We start from the raw sequence: 19,095 nt of genomic DNA, 5'->3' as shown, positions 1-19,095 counted from the left end.
TTTTGTACTGAGTATTCAATTTTATTTAAATCCGTAGCTGAACACCTAGTCTCTTTCACCCAGACAGCCAGAGCTCAGGAGAAACTTCTTCACCCAGAGAGTGGTGGCTGTGTGTAATGCTCTGCCCCAGAGGGCAGTGGAGGCCCACTCTCTGGATTCATTTAAGAAGGAGTTGGATAGAGCTCTCAAAGATAGTGGAATCAAGGGTTATGGAGATAAGGCAGGAACAGGATACTGATTAGGAATGATCAGCCATGATTATATTGAATGGCGGTGCAGGCTCAAAGGGCTGAATGGCCTACTCCTGCACCTATTGTCTATTGTCTAATTCTCTCACCAGTAAGAGACAGGCAGGAGCCCAGAAACGTCTGAGTGAAGGAATTAGATTTTTTTTAAAAACTGAATTCTACTTGACGTGAAAAGCTCTGCGAATTCAGCTTGCTCATTTTATGAGACTACGATCATGATGATGCTTTGCTATTGACTAGCCCCTCTATTAACATCCAAGTGCAAAAATGTTAAAAAGTTGAGTTTGATGCATTTTTCAGTCACATCTCTTCAACTCCAGTCTACCTTCACATGAGACCAATATGATATGACCAATGTATTATGAAGTGTTTTTAGTGTGGATATCACTGGGTTCAGAACAAAAAAAAAAAGGACAATCTTTGGACAACACACAATTCAAGTACTTCAAGGTAATCGGACTCCCTTCACCTTTCCAAACAGTGCACTCTTTGGTCTACTAAAGTAATTATCATCCATATACTGTAAAGGAGACAAGAAACAGCTCAAAATAGACAACTCACAATTAGGAAATTTGAGTGTGGAATTGTGTGTAACTATCCAGTGCCCCGCTCATTACAGCGCATATTATTAACATTGACTAGCACATTAAAGACCACAAAATACAGTCCTACTTCATATTAGCCTTTACCTGCCCAGTAGGTCTTGTTTGACACCTTGTCCACTGCCAGAATGAAGTCATCCTTGAAAAACAAAAAGCCAACTATGGAAAACAGGTAGACTAAGATAAGAGCGAGCACAGCTGTCAGAATGATGGAGCGGCCATTTCGAGTGACACTCTTGATGACATTCAGCAATGTCTCTTCTCGGTAAACCAGATCAAAAAGCTAAAAACAAAAGAAAGTGTAATGAGTCCTTAAGCTTAATGATAACTTAGGCTAAGAAGCTCTAACCTGTTGGACAAGGCTAAACTATCACCAGTAATAACATGTCAGCACTTTGTCTGAAGCTTAGGATTGTTTTGGACATCATATTGGTTCAAATCATTCAGCTTCCGAATTGTTGGAGACCAGATCTACGATCCTAGATGTATGTTGGGAAGTTCCAACTTGCTAACCTCTGAAGCTTCTGACCAACAATTCCCTGGATTGCTGGAGATCTTTTGCAAAAGTCTCCAACTTGGACTTAGTGTCAGCGACTTGGACAAGTTCTGATTTATTTACCGAGTTAGGAAATGGTAGAGAATAAAAAACCCTAATCCTCTTGGTAACTGCAAAACTAAAAATTCTAGTCACTTATACAGAATTCCTCTAGCTACACCCCCAAACTATTTCCTTCCTCAACCACCGTCTTAACTAAGCCCACAACATCCAAACAGACCCTACTACCTCCCCACATCACAGCAAAACCCCTCAAAATCCAACTACTTGCCAACTCTACCCACTCAGCTCCTAATGGTCAGTCACCCATCGGCTAGTATTTGCACTGCACTTTTAAACAACTTATAGTAGCCAGTCTCGTAAAAGCTGGGGAAAGGCAGCGTTCTTTCATGTAGGCTGCACCTCAATCGACAATTGAACAAATGAATGCTGCTCCTTGGATTTTCTGGGCCAACCTTTCCTGTCAAGCTACATTCACTTTTTACATACATTAAAATTAGACGCTTGAGAAGTGAGCTCCCATTGAAGTTATATTAATTCTAGCGTGATGATTGTCATGTGCAAAATGACTGTGGACACTTGGTTAAAACCTGTTTTTGTTTCTTGAGTGTCCCCGCTGCCTGTTGGCCCCCCTGTGTGGTTACGTGGTGCAGGTAAGGAACAAATGACTTGCAAAGCAACAAGCAAAAAGCAGCAAAGTAGAACTTTGCTGTTGACATAGCTCTTTCAAGGGGATGGCACACACTAGTGCTGAAGAACTTGCTTCTGATTCAATGTGCTATCTGATTTCAAAACCAGATTTTAGTGGTAAAACCAAATCAGCCTGATCTTCATTTCCAATGAGACAGAGAGCTCACTTTTCTTTTTTTTTTTAAGAAAGAACACCACCTTCCCCTTCTGGCAACTTGGCCAAATTTAAAGCTCAAAATACCCTAAAGACTTTAAAGCAAAATTCAAAGGACCTTCATTACATACCAGGAGGCTATAGAAGAATTCATGGGCAAAAAGTCCCATCACAGATATTAGTGTGTACGCTAGGTGGTAGAGAAACTCCACATCCAGGACCATCGCCATGTAACCTCTTGTGAAGGTTCCTCTGTTTCCAACAAAACTAGTCAGGAATATTACTTTATTTCCAACCTGTTGGAGAACATGAACAAATCAAAGATCAGACACTTTATGTCAATTGATGGAGATAATGATTACTTTAAGTGAGTGAAAGATGCAACTTCTGAAGTCTTAAACTCAAAACATTAATGTGGTTTCTCTCCCCACAGATGCTGCCAAGCCTGCTCAGTTTCTCCAGCATTCTGCATTTGTTTCAGGTTTCCAGCATCGGCAGCACTTCACTTTTACTTTAAGTGTTCCACTACATTAAAGCAAGTGTCCCAAATGGTTTAAAGATGTAAAAATGCTTTTCCCCCCGGTATTTCATATAAAATTAATTATAGTGTGGTCATGAGATGACTGTGATTTTTATCTATCCTTTAACAGTTTGCTCAGAGGGGAGAAAGAAAATCTCCCTTTAAGTCACCAAAATAGTCCAATAAAACAACCGAGGTTTCAATCAAACCAAATAGCTATGCAAATTGACATAACACAGCTAAGCAGTGACATTTCCACAGAAATTCAAAATACACTTCTCACAGCGTTGTGTTAACTTATTGTTAAAAGGAATATCCAGGCAAGAGCTGCAGACTCAGATCTCAACTCAAGCATCACTCTGGCGTTTAACCTATGCAGTGAATTATGTCACTCTATTGAGCATGTGATTTTTAGGCTTCATTTGAAGAACGGTCAACGGACAAAAACAAGTGCTAAAAACATCAAGATGCCAAGTCTTACTTCAGGGGAAGGACATTGTGGGATTAAGTCATGTCCAATAAAGGCTTGCACAATCTCCTCATATTTCAGAGTCTCGGACCAATCTAATTCATAAGATAAATTTGGTGTTTTGTGGCAGTGCCAGTGCCAGTGGCAGAAATTGGGACAGTCGATTTTAAAATCAAAATAGAAGTGAGGGGGATTGATACAGCCTAGAATAGTCATGTCAGACCCAGGTTTTGGTATGAGCCAAATTAGCAGGTCCTAGTAGCCTGAATAGTAAAGCAGGCCTCAGTGACCCAGCAACTCAAAAGTTCGGAGTGAACTCAGCGGGGCTCTCATTCTCAAGGCCTAACTTATGACTTGCCATTCTTGGGAGCAAGAGGAGGGTTGAATCCAGCTGTTGCCTTATTATTCAAGTCTATCAACACAAATGGTTTAGGTTTACAAAATATAGAATAGCTACTCAGACACCGAGCCAGAATGTAGATTGCACCCTGTGTTGCTGCACTCTGCATAAAGTCAGTTTCTTTAAGGAAAAGGATAAAACAAAAAGGGTCAATTGTAAGGGGAACACATTCTTAAATGAGAAAAATGAAGTCCAAGAATGTGATGTTAAACTGCATATTAAATGTGTTTAATTGTATGTAGGTGGTGAGCATTAACTGAGCATTCACTTGACCTTTCTATAATTAGTCACAAGCTAAAACTGAGGTTGTTCAAGTTTAGAGTTGCGTGCTTATAATATGCAACTCTGTTAATAAATGTAAAAATTAGCTCCAGTCTGTCCTTTGCTTTCTGCAATAACACCAAGTCAACCCTATTGCATATTTGTTCGACTTCGTTTTACTTGAAGAGGTTCAGAGGGAACAGCAGATTGCAAAACTCCACCATAAAACCATTCACTCTTTAGAGTGATTATACACAAACAAACTGCATACTAAACCGAGGAAGGAAATAGTAACGAGAGTTTACTTAGGACTATTCCAAGGTGATTTACATGTCCATGAGCTCGAAGGCAAATTAACATTGTAGCAACATAGTAGAGACTAATGCATAACAGTTCAAAAATAATGATTAGGAATCACAGCTTTCAATCAATTTGTCCAGCTTTCAGAAACAGATAAAACTTATGACAGATTATAATTGGCCTACTCCATAATTTGTAACTGTGTGCGCATCATGGGATGTAGCACAATGCTTTACTTTCACTCAGCAATGCTCATGGGCACAATGATCTTTCTCTTGTTTAAAAAAAAAGTGACATCCACATTTAAGTAGTTTTATTTTGTTTACAAAGGAACTTCAGTAAAATCAGGAGTATGAAACAAGTTCAGGTGCTATTTCTTCCATTTGAGATGCAAGGCCTTGGATTTATTAATCCTGACAAGGCATATTATCTGTATCAAACTACGTTGATTGTCACCCTGTTACGTACAACTTAGACAAGATTTTCTCTAGTTTGTTAAAACCAAAAAGCGTACTGAAAAACTCCCACAGTACTTACCAAAACCTCTGACCAATTTTCTGGTCACCTGAAGTAAATAGATCATGTTATGTGGCTTGGTGTTCTATTTCATGTTATTAGTGAGGTATCAATGAGGAAACGTGCATACAACTAACTGGCTACAGACCAGAAACAGGCTATTTGGAGCAGCAACCCACATATCCCTATCCTTCCTTGCCTTGCAAGCACGCATCAAGTCTCCCCTATATCATAATGCTATCTGCTTCGGCCGTTCCCAAACGGCAGTTAGTTCCCTATTTGTGACATTCTGTTCAAAATAATTCCTTCCAAGTCTTTTATCAAGTTGTTGTTAATAGCTACTTTATGTTCCTGCCCCCTTGAACTGGACTCATCCACGAGGAAATAGCTAGTACACACCCATCCCTCCATGAAAGATCGTTTATCAGGTCTCCTCTTAATCTTCACTTTTCCAGATGAACGAACACCAGTTTGCTCAATCAAATGTCATGATACCCTCAAAAATCACTGTTCCTGCTTTTTTGGCTGTGCTTCTATATCCTGCTTATATTATTTGATTTTAAAAAGTCATAAACTGCTTCATTCTGTTGTTGGCACAAAGACAGTATTATTGTGTTAGCCGAATGCAGAGACCTGAGGCACACAGAGCAAGATATCAACAGCCTCTTTTATAATGCGTTGAGACCGATGGTCCACAATTACCCATCTCTCATCTTTCCCGGGACTTTTTTTGGGCACTGGCTTTCAAGATTTCTGGCAAGTTACCAACTTACTTCTAGTCAGTAGCTTAAGACCAATACATTAAGAGCCAGTAACAGAAGTTTTGGTTAATATCAGTACTGCTAATGATAAACATACCGATTTACCAGGATAACGCAGCATAGTGGTTCTGTCACCAAGTGAGTAATCCAGAAGGCTAGACTAATGATCTGGAGACAAGTTCAAATGCCACCAGGGCAGCTGGGGAACTGAATTTCATTAAAACAAAGATAGCTCTGAAATAAAAAGTTGGCATTAATAACGGTAAACATGAATTGTTGTAAAAATCCTTCTGATTCATTAATGCTCTTCAGAGAAAGCAATCTGCTATCCTATTTTATCGGGTCTACATGAGTCCAGATGGACACAGTCATGTAACTGACTCTTAACTACTTTATAAATAACCAAGTAAGGCACCCAACTGTTTAGGGATGGGCAATAAATGCTAATGGTGGCACCAAAGTCCTGTGAAATTAATACAAAACATTGAGACAGAAGGTGCAAAGTCAGCAGGACATTTGGCCTCACTTGCTGGTAACTTGCCATGGTACAAAGTAGCTTGATTTTCGAGCACACACCCTCACTATTGCATGGTCAACTCAGTCGTTGCTGCAGTGTCATCAGGACAGAAGTCAACTCGGACTTGAACAGTCAGTTTGCATTCTGAAGGGAAAGCACTAAATGAAGGAGGTGACAAATAGAGTCAGAGAGATGTACAGCATGGAAACAGACCCTTCAGTCCAACTCATCCATGCCGACTAGATATCCCGACCCAATCTAGTCCCACCTGCCAGCACTCAGCCCATATCCCTCCAAACCCTTCCTATTCATATACCCATCCAGATGCCTTTTAAAATGTTGCAATTGTACCAGCCTCTACCACTTCCTCTGGCAGCTCATTCCATACATATACTACCCTCTGAATGAAAAGGTTGCCCCTTAGGTCTCTTTTATATCTTTCCCCTCTCACCCTAAACCTATGCCCTCTAGTTCTGGACTCCCCGACCTTAGGGAAAAGACTGTCTATTTATCCTATCCATGCCCCTCATGATTTTGTAAACCTCGATAAAGGTCACCCCCCCCCAGCCTCCGACGCTCCAGGGAAAACAGCCCCAGCCTGCTCAGCCTCTCTCTATAGCTCAAATCCTCCAACTCTGGCAACATCCTTGTAAATCTTTTCTGAACCCTTTCAAGTTTCACAACATCTTTCCGATAGGAAGGAGACCAACAGTGGCCTAACCAATTCCTGTACAGCTGCAGCATGGCCTCCCAACTCCTGTACTCAATACTCTGATCAATAAAGGAAAGCATACCAAATGCCTTCTTCACTATTCTATCTACCTGTGGCTCCACTTTCAAGGAGCTATGAACCTGCACTCCAAGGTCTCTTTGTTCAGCAACACTCTCTAGGACTTTACCATTAAGTGTATAAGTCTGCCAGCAGAAATCAGAGGGATTTCTGGAGGAGTACCTGGAGTTGTGGAAGGCATGACAAAGAGCACCTGTGAAGTTGTGACTGGACACCTCTGAGAAGGATAACTGACTTGAGATCATTTTTGGGGAAATAACAGAATGAGTGGTCTGTTGAAACTCATGCAACACACACTTCTCCTCCATTGTGAGCTAAGAAATATGATTGACCAGAATAGCCTATTGCCGTCTAGCATTCTCCAGATATCGGTGACTGTCAGTCAGCCAGTGTGTGCCAACATATGGAAATGCTGAGTACAATTCTAACTTTGAGTCAACTCTCTCGCCATCATGATCCTGAACTGAACAAGACTGCCTTTCGACAATTTTTTGAAAAAAAATATAATTAAAGCTTCCCCTAAAATCAAAAAATCTGATACTACTGGGAAGTATAAGTTTTAACCTCTACATTAAAAAAAAATCCAAATTGCGGACAACAAATTTTTTTGAATATGTTGTGCAAATAGCTCTTTAACTTTACATACAGATGAATCAAAGGCCTATCTGTTCAAAAAGCACCAAAATAAATAAATGAGAAGCAGCATCTTCAAGAGGGACACAGCCTCCAAACTTCTGGCAAACAAATCTTCTGCCTTGGATCACACTTCAAAGCTTTTTGCAATTAATGGCTTACGTTCTCCAATGTGAGTGAAGGAACTGTTGGGTGTAGCTACAGCTTAAGGGGTTGGCTCATGTCTTCTTGCATTCCATTGGCAACATTTCCATGTCACGGCTTTAATACTTGAGGCCCTTTGTGAGCAGTCAACATTTTTTCTTCAAGTTTGGGGGCAGGGGTTAAGGAGTGGCACTGCGTTATCTTTTGCGAAGTTAATACTTTGGCTGTGCAGCAGTTCCTTAATTCACTGACACCGATAGATGATGACTATTGAAGCTCAGCAGGGCTAGTGTTGCCAACTCCAGTTGGACATTTTTCAGCGATTTCATACAGTGATTGCCATTGCTCAACAGACACATCCACCTTTTCTCACCTTGACTGGAAACAAAGAGTCTTTATAGGAGGAATGGATGATTCTTGATCGCTGTTCAAAAAGCCTTTTCTCTACCTTTAGGATTTTGACAATGAATACACAGACAAGTTCGTGGGAAAACAATACATTTAAAATGCTCCCATGTTGCTGCTTTTTGGTTGCAAACAGAAGAGATTTCTCTTTAGTCCTAGACGGTTGGCAACCCAACACAGCCAGGCTGCATTCATGGAGTGTAACGAGAATTCACATTTCGTCAGCGAAATACTGCAAATACTGAACATCTGTTTAGTATTTGTTCTGATGGCCTTTTGGTGAAGTGCAAGATGTTAAACCTGCAAGGGTTGGTTTCACTCCAGAATTCAGATCACGTGGGGCAAGGGGGAGGTGATATTGACAATTATAGAATCAAAGGATGGATCCAACAATGGCGTTAAATGGTTAAACTCTGCCGCAAGAGAAAACAGGATGAGTGATCGAGGTCTGAAGCTGTTGACTTAATGCTGTAAAATGCCTTCAACTTACTGACCTGGTCAAAAGTTGGAAAAAGATTAAGAGACCTAACCTCTCATTTTATAAATTGTTATATGGCTTTTACACATTTTTGAACAGGAAGGACAGGGATCTCTGTTGTGTAACTTTGTAGTAACTTATTCACAAGCAATGGAATCTCCCAACTATCACTGAACCACTAGGACTGAACCACTCACCTGACACAAACCTCTCTTTTTGAATGCATGAACCTACGTTAATTCTGTCATTATCTTGTGCTCTTAAGCGTGAAAGCTTTGATGGATGAGGAGCTATTTTATCCAATAAGTAAAGGGATTGCATTCACACTTGAACTGACCCTAATAGTGTCATTCTTTCGAACTTCTCTGATGCCCAATGTTGGCTGGCTGCATATCTCTAGAACCTTTATGGTGCAGGAATTCTTAAGGGATTTTGAATTCAAGCTGCCCAGAGGGATGCCTTGTGCTGGATTTCACATCTTGCAGTCGTACTTTCAGAGCATTCTGCAGTTTCCCAATTATTTAGTACAATTGCTACTAATAAAGGCCAACTAATGCAGAATCAGTGTTCAGTGGAAACTTGGTGGCCTGTACCAGGTAAAGGCACATTGGGTGGAACTTTCCCTGCTAACACTGCGATTCTAGAACAGTTAGTCACCAAAGTGAAAGTGCCTTCAAAATCTTGGTTGGGGCAAAGAGGATCATAATTAGCGTTCATTTAAAATCACAGTTTTAAATTCTCGTCCTTCTCTCCATTGCACTGACCCTGAAAAGATTTGGAGTTGTTTTGCTCGAATGTATGAAATGAGGTCAGAACAGCCTTTTCTGGACAGTCACTCTATTTGCCGAAAAATTCTCAAGTCAGCCCCATTAATTCATCAGGGAGAGGGCAGTGTCTGTATTCTATATTGGAGGACAATCAAAATTGAGTGGGATTTAGAGTGCACAAACTGACCAGCTGACCACAGAGAGAGAGACACGCGTGCACGCACACACACACACACACACACACACGCGCACACACATGGCTGAAAGAGCCACACAGGGAGGGAGACAGATTTTGGACTGAAATTCCATGGCTTATAGCATTGGCAACCAAAGTTATTGCCTCTAATAGTACAGCAATTAAAATGGGGTATAAGCATTATGTTCATCAAGAGAGAACTGAAATGCAAACATCTGGAAAAGTTGAAGTGGAACATTCAGAGCCAGGGAAGAGTGAAGCCCTAGAGGGAGTTGATAAGAATTTTGAAATCAGTCACTGGATTGGGAGCCAATGTCCGTCAACATGCATACCAATGATAATGTCAATCTGCCCAACAGCCTCCTCTCAGATACCTCCCTCTCACTCCATCAATACAACCTCCCTATTTCATTCCCACCCACTCAGGTACTTATCTAGATTCTTAAGTAGACAAGTTCAGCTATTTGGCTGAACCACTTAACAGTGGTTTTGTGTTTAACATTTTTATTGGATTGACTCAAAAGACACTGCAATGGCCTAATGGTATTCTCAGTGGATGAGAAATCCAGACACCCAGTTCATGACTGGGGACCTGGGTTCGAATCCCATTTGGGTTGATGGTAAATGTGTGAATTCAATTTTAAAAATCCTGAATTAAAAGTCTAATGATGACCATGAAACTCTTGTGGTAAAAAGGCCATCATCTGGATTCCCTAGAAAAGGTGGAAACTGATGAACTTACCTACTCCAAACCCACTGCAATGTAATTGACTGTTAACCACCCTCTGAAGTGGCCTAGCAAGCCACACAGTTGCTAAAAAAGGGAAAAATAACAATCAGATGGATCAGCTGGCATCAAACAGAAAAGATCAATGGCAAATTCAACCCCATCTACCTTGCAATATCCTTCTTATTAACATCTAGGAGTTAATGCCAAAATGAGGAGCGTGGTCTTCCAGACTAGTCAAGTTACAGCCTGACAATCATACTTACAGAAGCATCACAGACACACCATCACAATTCCTGGATATGTCCTGTCCCACAAGATGTGGCAGCACAGTGGTATACAGTCAGGTGAATAAATGCCTTGGGAGGCCTCAAAATTGACTCTGGGCCTCATGAACACTCTTGGCTTCAGGTCACGCATGGGCACGAAAACGTCCTGCTGATTACCGTGTACAGTCCAACATCAGCTGATGAATCAATACTCCTCAGTGTTGAACAGCACTTGCAGAAAACTGTGTGGCAAGGGCACACAATGTACTCTGGGTGGGGGATTTCAATGTCCACCGTCTAAAGGGGCTCGGCAGCAGCACTGCTGATTGAACTGGTCGGGTCCGAAAGGACCTAGCTGCTAGCCTGGGTCTGCGGCAGGTAATGAGGGAACCAACACGAGGGAAAAACACAATTTTGAAATGATTAGATTCCCTACAGTGTGTAAACAGGCCCTTCGCCCAACAAGTCCACACCCTCCGTAGAGCAACCCACCCAGACGTATTCCCCTACATTCACCCCTGACTAATGCACCCAACACTACAGGCAAATTAGCATGGCCACTTCACCTAACTGCCCTTATTCTCATCAAGCTGCCCACCACAGCTGCATCTGTTCATAACACTATCAGCAAGAATGACCACCACATGGTGTTTGTGGAGATCAAATCCCACCTTCACATTCAGAAAACCCTCCATAGTGTTGAGAGACACTATTGCCATTCCAAATCAGATAGACTTCAAACTGATCTAGCAACTCAAGACTGGGCATCCATGAGGCACTATGGGCCATTAACAGCAGAGATGTATTCAAACATAATCTGTAACTTCTGGGCCTGCTTGAGCCCCAGCCAACTATTACCATCAAGCCAGGGGATCAACCCTGGCTTGCCAGGAGCAGTGTCCACAATAATGAACATTCAACCTGGTGAAGCTATCAAACAAGATTACATGAGCACCAAAAAGCACAAGTAGCAAGTGATTTGGAGATAAACAATCCCGCAACAATGGCACAACCAGCTGTGAATGGTGGTGGACAATGAAACAACTCACTAAAGGAGGCAGCTCCACAAATATCCACATCCTTAGTGATTGGGGAGCCCAGCACATCAGTGCAAAAGATACTGTTGATGGATTCGCGGAACTCTTTAGCCAGAAGTGCCAAGTGGATTATCCATGTGTCTCCTCCTGAGATCCCCAACATCAGAGATACCAGTTTTCAGCCAATTGGATTCATTGCACGTGACGTAAAGAAATGGCTGAAGTTCTGCAAAGGCCATGGGCCATGACAACATTCTGGCAATATCACTAAAAACATGCTCTAGAACTTGGCAAACTCCTCGCCAAGCCATTCCAATACAGCTGTCACACTGGAATTTACCCAGCAATGTGGAAAATTGCCCAGCTATATCCTTGGTGCCAGGTGTAACTCCAACTAGCAGAGAGTTTTCCCCCAACTTCCAATTATGTCCTGTGCACTAAAAACTGGACAAATCCAACCCAGCAAATCACTGCCCCACCAGTCTGCTCTCCATCATCAGTGAAGTGATGGAAGATGCCGTCAACAATGTTATCCAGCAGCACCAGCTCAGCAATAACTAGTTTAGGTTCCATCAGGGCCATTCAGCTCCTGATTTCGTTACAGTCTTGGTTCAAACACGGACAAAGATGCTGAATTCCAGAGGAGAGGCGAGAGGGACAACGCTCGACATCAAGGTCGCATTTAACTGAATGCGGCACCATGGAGACCGAGCAAAACTGGAATAATTGGAAGTCGGGGGGAAAACTCTCCACTGGTTGGAGTTACACCTAGCACAAAGTAAGATGGTTGCGATTGTTGGAGGTCAGTCACCTCAGCTCCAAGATATCTCTGCAGTAGTTCCTCAGGGTAGTGTCCGAGGCCCAACCATCTCTAGCGGCTTCATTAATGACCTTGCTATCATCATAAATTTAGAAGAGGGAATGTTTTATGATGATTGCACACCATTTGCAATCCCACAGGTAATGAAGCCATCTGTGCCAGAATGCAATAAGATCTGGACAATATCCAGGTTTGGCACCACACAAGTGTCAGGCAACACCCATCTCAAATGAGAGAGAATCTAACAATCACATCAATTGCATTACAATCGCTCAATCACCCATTATCAACATCCTGGCTGTACTGAAGTTGACTTGTCATCTAACTACTGCAGCTGCAAGAGAAGGTCAGAGGCTAGGAATCTTGTAATGAGTAATTCACCTCCTGACTCCCCAAAATCTGCCCACAATTTGCAAGGCAAGAGTCAAGAATATGATGAAATAATCCCCACTCATCAAGTTGCATGCAGTTCCAACAACTCTCAAAGAAGCTCCACACTGTCTAGGGTAAGCAGCCTACTTGTTTGGCACAATTCACAATATCCACAAAGGATGGTTAGTAGCAACAGCATGCACCATCTAAAAGATGCAGTACAGAAATTCACTGAAGCTCCTTAGACAGTACCTTCCAAATTCCTGACCGGTTTCATCTAGAAGAACAAGGGCAGCAGATACATTGCAACATCACCACCTGCAGGTTCCCTCTCCAAGCTACTCACCATCCTGACCTGGAAATGTATGGTTATTCCTTTCAGTATCACAGGTTTAAAATCCTTTAACATCCTCCTTAAGAGCAATGTGGGCACACCTACAAGTGATCAGCAACAATTCAAGATGGTAGAGAGAGTCATAGGGGCCCACAGCATGGAAACAGGCTCTTCAGCCCACTTGCCCATGCTGCCAAGTTTTCATAATCAAACTAGTCCCATTTGCCTCTGTTTGGGTCCATATCCCTCCATACTTATCCTATCCATATTCCTGTCTAAATGACACAACTTTACTCATTTCCACCATGAACTATGGCAGCCTGTTCCAAACACTCACCACCCTCTGAAAAAAGTGCCTTTCTGAATCCTCTTGTATCTCTCCCCTTAAACCTATGCCCTCTAGTTTTGGACTTCTCCACTATGAAAAGCTGTCGACTACCTACCTTATATATACACATTTATATCTCATTATTTTATAGACCACTATTAGGTCACTCCTCAGTTTCCTATGCTCCAGGGAAACCTATCTAACTTCTCTTTATAATTCAAACCTTCCAGCCCAGATAGCACGCTTTTTAGTTTAATAATATTCTTTATATAGTAGTGCAACCAGAACTGCATGCTGTACTCCAAACATGGCTTCACCAACGTCTCATACAGCTACAACAAGATGTCCAACTCCGATGCTCAATGATCTGACAGATGAAAGTATGCCAAAAAGCTTTCTTCACTACCCTGTCTACATGCAATTCCACCTTCAAGGAGCTGCAAATCTGTACCCCTAGATCTCCTTGTTCAGTAACACTCCCCAGGGCCCTAGTATTGACTGTGCAAGTTCTGTCCTGGTTTGACCCACAAAATGACAGTTTGGCAGCTCACCACCGCCTTATCAAGAAGAACTAGGGATGGGCAATAAATGCTGGCCAGCCAGTGACACCCACATCCCGTGAGGGAATTAAACAAATAACATTTGGTCGAATGACTCATTTGTCCCTTGGTTGTAGAAAGATACACAAAACAATCCAAAGTAGATCATAATAGTTCATTGTAATCAAGTCCCATTGTTGACCAACCCCAGATCCAAGCTGTTAAAATACCATTTAGTATGACGTTTAGTAACAGTGCCACTGCCTATTAACTTGCATCATAAGCAACAGCAGTGACATTGCAACATGTTGCTTAATTCTATCAAATCTGCTTTCTCAATTTAGGGCTGCATGGTGGCTCAGTGCTTAGCACTGCTGCCACACAACACCAGAGACCTGGGTTCAATTCCAGCCTCAGGTGACTATCTGTGTGGTCTTTGCACATGCGCCCCTTTAGGTTTCCTCCCACAGTCCAAAGATGTGCAGGCCAGGTGGATTAGCCATGGATAATGCAGGGTTACAGGGATAGGGTAAGTGATGGGTCTGGATGAGATGCCCTTCAGAGGGGTGGTATGGACTCGATGGCCTGTTTTCCCATTGTAATTCCTAGAATGCCGACACTGACAATATCAAGGACTTGGCATTGAAACATGCTTGAACATGGGATATCATGAGATGCTCATTCCATGGAGCTTTTAACATCCTTTAGAACTGAAATGTCTTCAGATTGCAAACTTTAACAGTTCAGGAGGTAGGAGAACAAGGCACTGAAGGTCTCAGCAGCAACTCTCGTGTTTGGTATAACACCGAGGTCATTTCACCAACCCCCTCTCAACAGCAGCTACATTAGGATAAGCTGAAGAAATCAGAAGTGCTAACGTCTGGGAGGGGCACAGGTCCAGAGATAAGTTTTCTGAATGGTTTCTTGATAATAGCTTTGCTGCTTTAAACAAGTTGCTCCAAGCCTCTATCATTCAGTTATGACAACTCAAGCTGTTCCTTGAGCAGCTTTTCATCCACATGTCATTCTTTGGTGTAGTGAAAGTACCAATAACCAGGCTTTGGCCTCAAAATAATCTTCATCTGTAATCATCTAAGTTGTTTGAAATTATTTTGTGGGACATGGGCATTGCAGACTAGGCTAGCATTTATATCCCATTTCTAACTGACCAGGAGAAAATGGTGGTGAACCACTGCAGTCCAAGTGGTGTAGACACCCACATTGTCAATGGGTCAAAATCACTTCTTAGCAATGAGGGAAGTGACAATGGAATTTCAAGTTTTGCTGGTGTGTAGATCTGAAGGAGCATGCAACAGTCCCCATTCATTTGCTGACCTCGTTCTTTTAGGTGGTAGAGGTCGTGGGTTTAAAGTTATAGAGATGTACAGCACGGAATCAGACCCTTCGGTGCAACTCGTCCATGCTGACCAGATATCCCAACCCAATCTAGTCCCACCTGCCAGCACCCGGCCCATATCCCTCCAAACCCTTCCTATTCATATACCCATCCAAATGCCTCTTAAATGTTGCAGCCTCCACCACATCCTCTGGCAGCTCATTCCATACACATACCACCCTCTGCGTGATAAAGATGCCCCTTAGGTCCCTTTTATACCTTTCCCCTCTCACCCTAAACCTATGCCCTCAGGTTCTGGACTCCCTAACCCCAGGGAAAAGACTTTGTCTATTTACCCTATCCACGCCAGTCATTATTTTATAAACCTCTATAGGGCCACTCCTCAGCCTCCAACACACCAGGGAATACAGCCTCAGCCTATTCAACCTCTCCCTCTAGCTCAAATCCTCCAACCCTGGCAACATCCTTGTAAATCTTTTCTGAACCCTTTCAAGTTTCACAACATCTTTCCGATAGGAAGGAGACCAGAATTGCACGCAATATTTCAACAGTGGCCTAACCAATATCCTGTACAGCCGCAACATGACCTCCCAACTCCTGTACTCAATACTCTGACCAATAAAGGAAAGCATACTAAACGCCTTCATTATCCTATCTACCTGCGACTCCACTTTCAAGGAGCTATGAACCTGCACTCCAAGGTCTCTTTGTTCAGCAACATTCCCTCGGACCTTACCATCAAGATTCCGTTGTAATCTGAGGTAACCTCCTTTGCTGTCCACTGCACCTCCAGTTTTGGTGTCATCAGCAATCTTACTAACTGTATCTCTTATGCTCACATCCAAATTATTTATATAAAAAGGATGAAAAGTAGTGGACCCAGCACCAATCCTTGCGGCACTCCACTGGTCACAGGCCTCCAGTCTGGAAAAACAGCCTTCCACCACCACCACCCTCTGTCTTGTACCTTTGAGCAAGTTCTGTTCCCAAACTGCTAGTTCTCCCTGTATTCCGTGAGATCTAACCTTGCTCACCAGTCTCCCATGGGGAACCTTGTCAAATGCCTTGCTGAAGTCCATAGATCACATCTACTGCTCTGCCCTCATCAACCCTCTTTGTTACTTCTTCAAAAAAAAACTCAATCAAGTTTGTGAGACATGATTTCCCACGCATAAAGCCATTGGGAGGTGATGGAAGGGTCTTTTACAGACTATCACAACGTATTTCACAAAATGGTAAACAAAGCCACCACTGCACATTTTTGGTAAAGGCAATGAATGTTCTAGGTGATAGATGTGATGCAAACCTAACAGGCTGGCAAGTGCAATGTATTCAAGTACGTGCCAGAGAACAGTGAATCTCATCTTTCCAGGTCCCTTCTCCTCTTCCTCCTACCCCACCCACTTCCCAAACTGGACATGCTCCATCCTTCAACCTGCCTTCACCTTATTCATTGCACCTCAGTGCTCTAGTTACAATGAGGGACCCTACATCGACTCCTCTTCTATTGAATGACAGCACATCAAGGCACCTTTCAAAATGTAGAAGTCATGATAGTTAAGTACCAAAGAACTGTAGGACCTGAATTCTTGAACAATATTTCATTTGGAGCAAAGGATTGTCTTTATGTCCAAACTTCCTGTAAAACAACTGTAGATGGGACATCCTTTCATGGGCACACTAGCAGTTGCACCCACAACCCTATGCATCATCTCATCAAGCACAGACTTTGACTACAGGGCAATGTAATGGACCAATAAAGTCAGAGTTGAGAGTGCGTTGCTGAGAAAGTACTGCAGGTGAGGCAGCATCTGAGGAGCAGGAAATTTGACATTTCGGGCATAAGCCTTGCATCAGGAATAGGAATTGTGGGCCAGGGAGGTGGAGAGATAAATGGGAGGGGGTAGAGCTGGGCTGTGTGGGGGGAGGAAGTAGTTGAGAAAGCAATAGGTGGATGAGGGTGAGGGAGAAGGTGACACACCAACAACTGGAATTTACATAGTCCCAACCAAATTCAGAGAACAACCCAAGTGGGTGACCAGACACTTGATCAAAGTTTTGAGGTGCATCGTAGGAGAGAGAAGGGGGCAGATAACATATTCACCCACAAATCTATTTCAAGACTACTTTTGACTAGTTTCCTTGCATTGTTCTGTTAGAACACTTGCTGACCAAAAGCTCTTTAGCCCAGTTAGCTCGGGATTGCAGTTTCATGAAATACTCACGTTAAAAGCTCCCAACAAATAGAGAGTTGGCTCTAAACCAACTGAGAATATAAGTCGCAAAATCGTAGAGGCTATCAAAGCTCGGATACCATGGGGTTTAGGAAGGGCAATCACGATGGCCAGAGATATACAGACAGCTGTCCACAGCAGGCCCGATAAGTGTGCCTCCAAAGTACCTGCATACAAAAGAGACAGTTAGCTCAATGCAAAACCAGTTTCTTGCACAAGACACAAGAGGTTCACTGAAAACTGCCAAACATGGCCTGTGCAGCCCTCGGCAGGAAATTTCCTATTACATGTACAGTGGACAATGGGCAACAGAAGGATTCACATTTGAAGAAATTAATCTGAATGTCCCTCCTCCACTAATAGAAGATAGAACCAACCACAAAACCATTCATTTCAACATAGTTAGCTGCTTCTAAAATGATTGAGGGGCAGGGAATTGAGATTTAAAGCTTCTAAGTGTTCAGGCTTAATACATATTCCTTTCCCAGCAAAGGAATGGAATCAGAGGCATAGTATAAGTCTTTGCCATTATCGATTGATTAGACAGGGAAGATGGTCAGTGGACCTCAGCACACTCATGGTCATTCCAGAATGAAGACATTTGGAGAGGGAGAGAGAGGACTACAAAACGAGAGCCTACCCCCTGTCCAGCCAGACTAGGAAAATGAACACTATTTTAGACTCTGCACTGTCAACAACAGTAATCAGTTGTTGTTGGCATTAACAGTCCAGTCCTGATTGTCATAATTCAATTACTAACAAGATAAAAAAGGTATCATTAACAGATCTCTGTCAAATTGCTCTTGGAAAAATTGATGTTATCAGCACAGGAGTGTTAATCTCTGCAACACACAATACATTAATCTGATGCATATCTTTGCCATTATCTCTGAACAACTATTTAAGCTGCCAACATGAGATTAATAAAATTGATCAAGAAGCTGAAGATATTCTGGTTGAGGATTTCCTCCATGAAGTGGTCAGTGGAAATATAGCAGGGGAGGATTTCTACCAGTCATTGGACTCAATAGTGGCCTTGCAAAATTACCTGAATATCTAGTTTTTGAAAGGTTACTAACAACATTCCCAATTGGTGCTTGGGATTGGACAACTTTAGGAACTGATAGAATCAATGGACTTCAATACTGCCTTGATGAACTGTAAAGACTATCTTCCTCTATTTTTCATATTTTTGGTGGACTGAAATGGAAAGTGCACAGTTCTTCAAAAAAAAAAAAATTGTGCAATGGATTACTAGACATTTTAAAAGCAAGTTACCCGAATCTCATTGTAAATGCTGCTTACATTGCTGTTTGTTCAAGCAGTAGGGATAAGTTACTACACAGTAACTGCACAACACACAGAACCGGGGTGGTGTGTGCAAAATGATATGCAACTGGCTGATTGACAACTAGTCACCACGCCACAAGCCAATGACAAAGGCCTCTGACTACAAACAGCTATGTGATTGGCTGCCAGGGAGCCAAACAACTTGTGGATGTGAATGTTTGGCCAGAAGCCATTGGACCTCCCAACAGTCAATCTGTCTTTCCTCTCTGCTGTCAAAAAACCTCAGGCCTGAAAAAAGCCGGTTTATTTCTCACATATGTTGAGAGTTGTGACTTTTAACCAGTAAGATCTCTTTATAAACGGGGTGGTTGATATAAAACT

The 19,095-nt window shown here is 42.4% G+C and overlaps 1 protein-coding gene across 1 annotated transcript in view; it reads right to left on the bottom strand.

Annotated features, from left to right (window-relative positions):
* Nucleotides 1-19,095, bottom strand: part of LOC122559178 (inositol 1,4,5-trisphosphate-gated calcium channel ITPR1) — a 205,366-nt gene that overhangs the window by 15,085 nt on the left and 171,186 nt on the right. Inside the window, exons 32-34 of the mRNA XM_043708559.2 lie at nt 17,416-17,591; nt 2,382-2,546; nt 938-1,133 (exon numbers count right to left, since the gene is read on the bottom strand). Coding sequence (XP_043564494.2) covers nt 938-1,133; nt 2,382-2,546; nt 17,416-17,591 — 537 coding nt within the window. The remainder of the gene's footprint in view (nt 1-937; nt 1,134-2,381; nt 2,547-17,415; nt 17,592-19,095) is intronic.

Source organism: Chiloscyllium plagiosum, unplaced genomic scaffold, assembly GCF_037043375.1.
Source record: "Chiloscyllium plagiosum isolate Xiang-an unplaced genomic scaffold, Cpla_swu_hap1 HiC_scaffold_14, whole genome shotgun sequence".
In the NCBI taxonomy this organism is placed as follows: domain Eukaryota; kingdom Metazoa; phylum Chordata; class Chondrichthyes; order Orectolobiformes; family Hemiscylliidae; genus Chiloscyllium; species Chiloscyllium plagiosum.
This window is presented reverse-complemented; position numbering and strand designations above follow the sequence as displayed.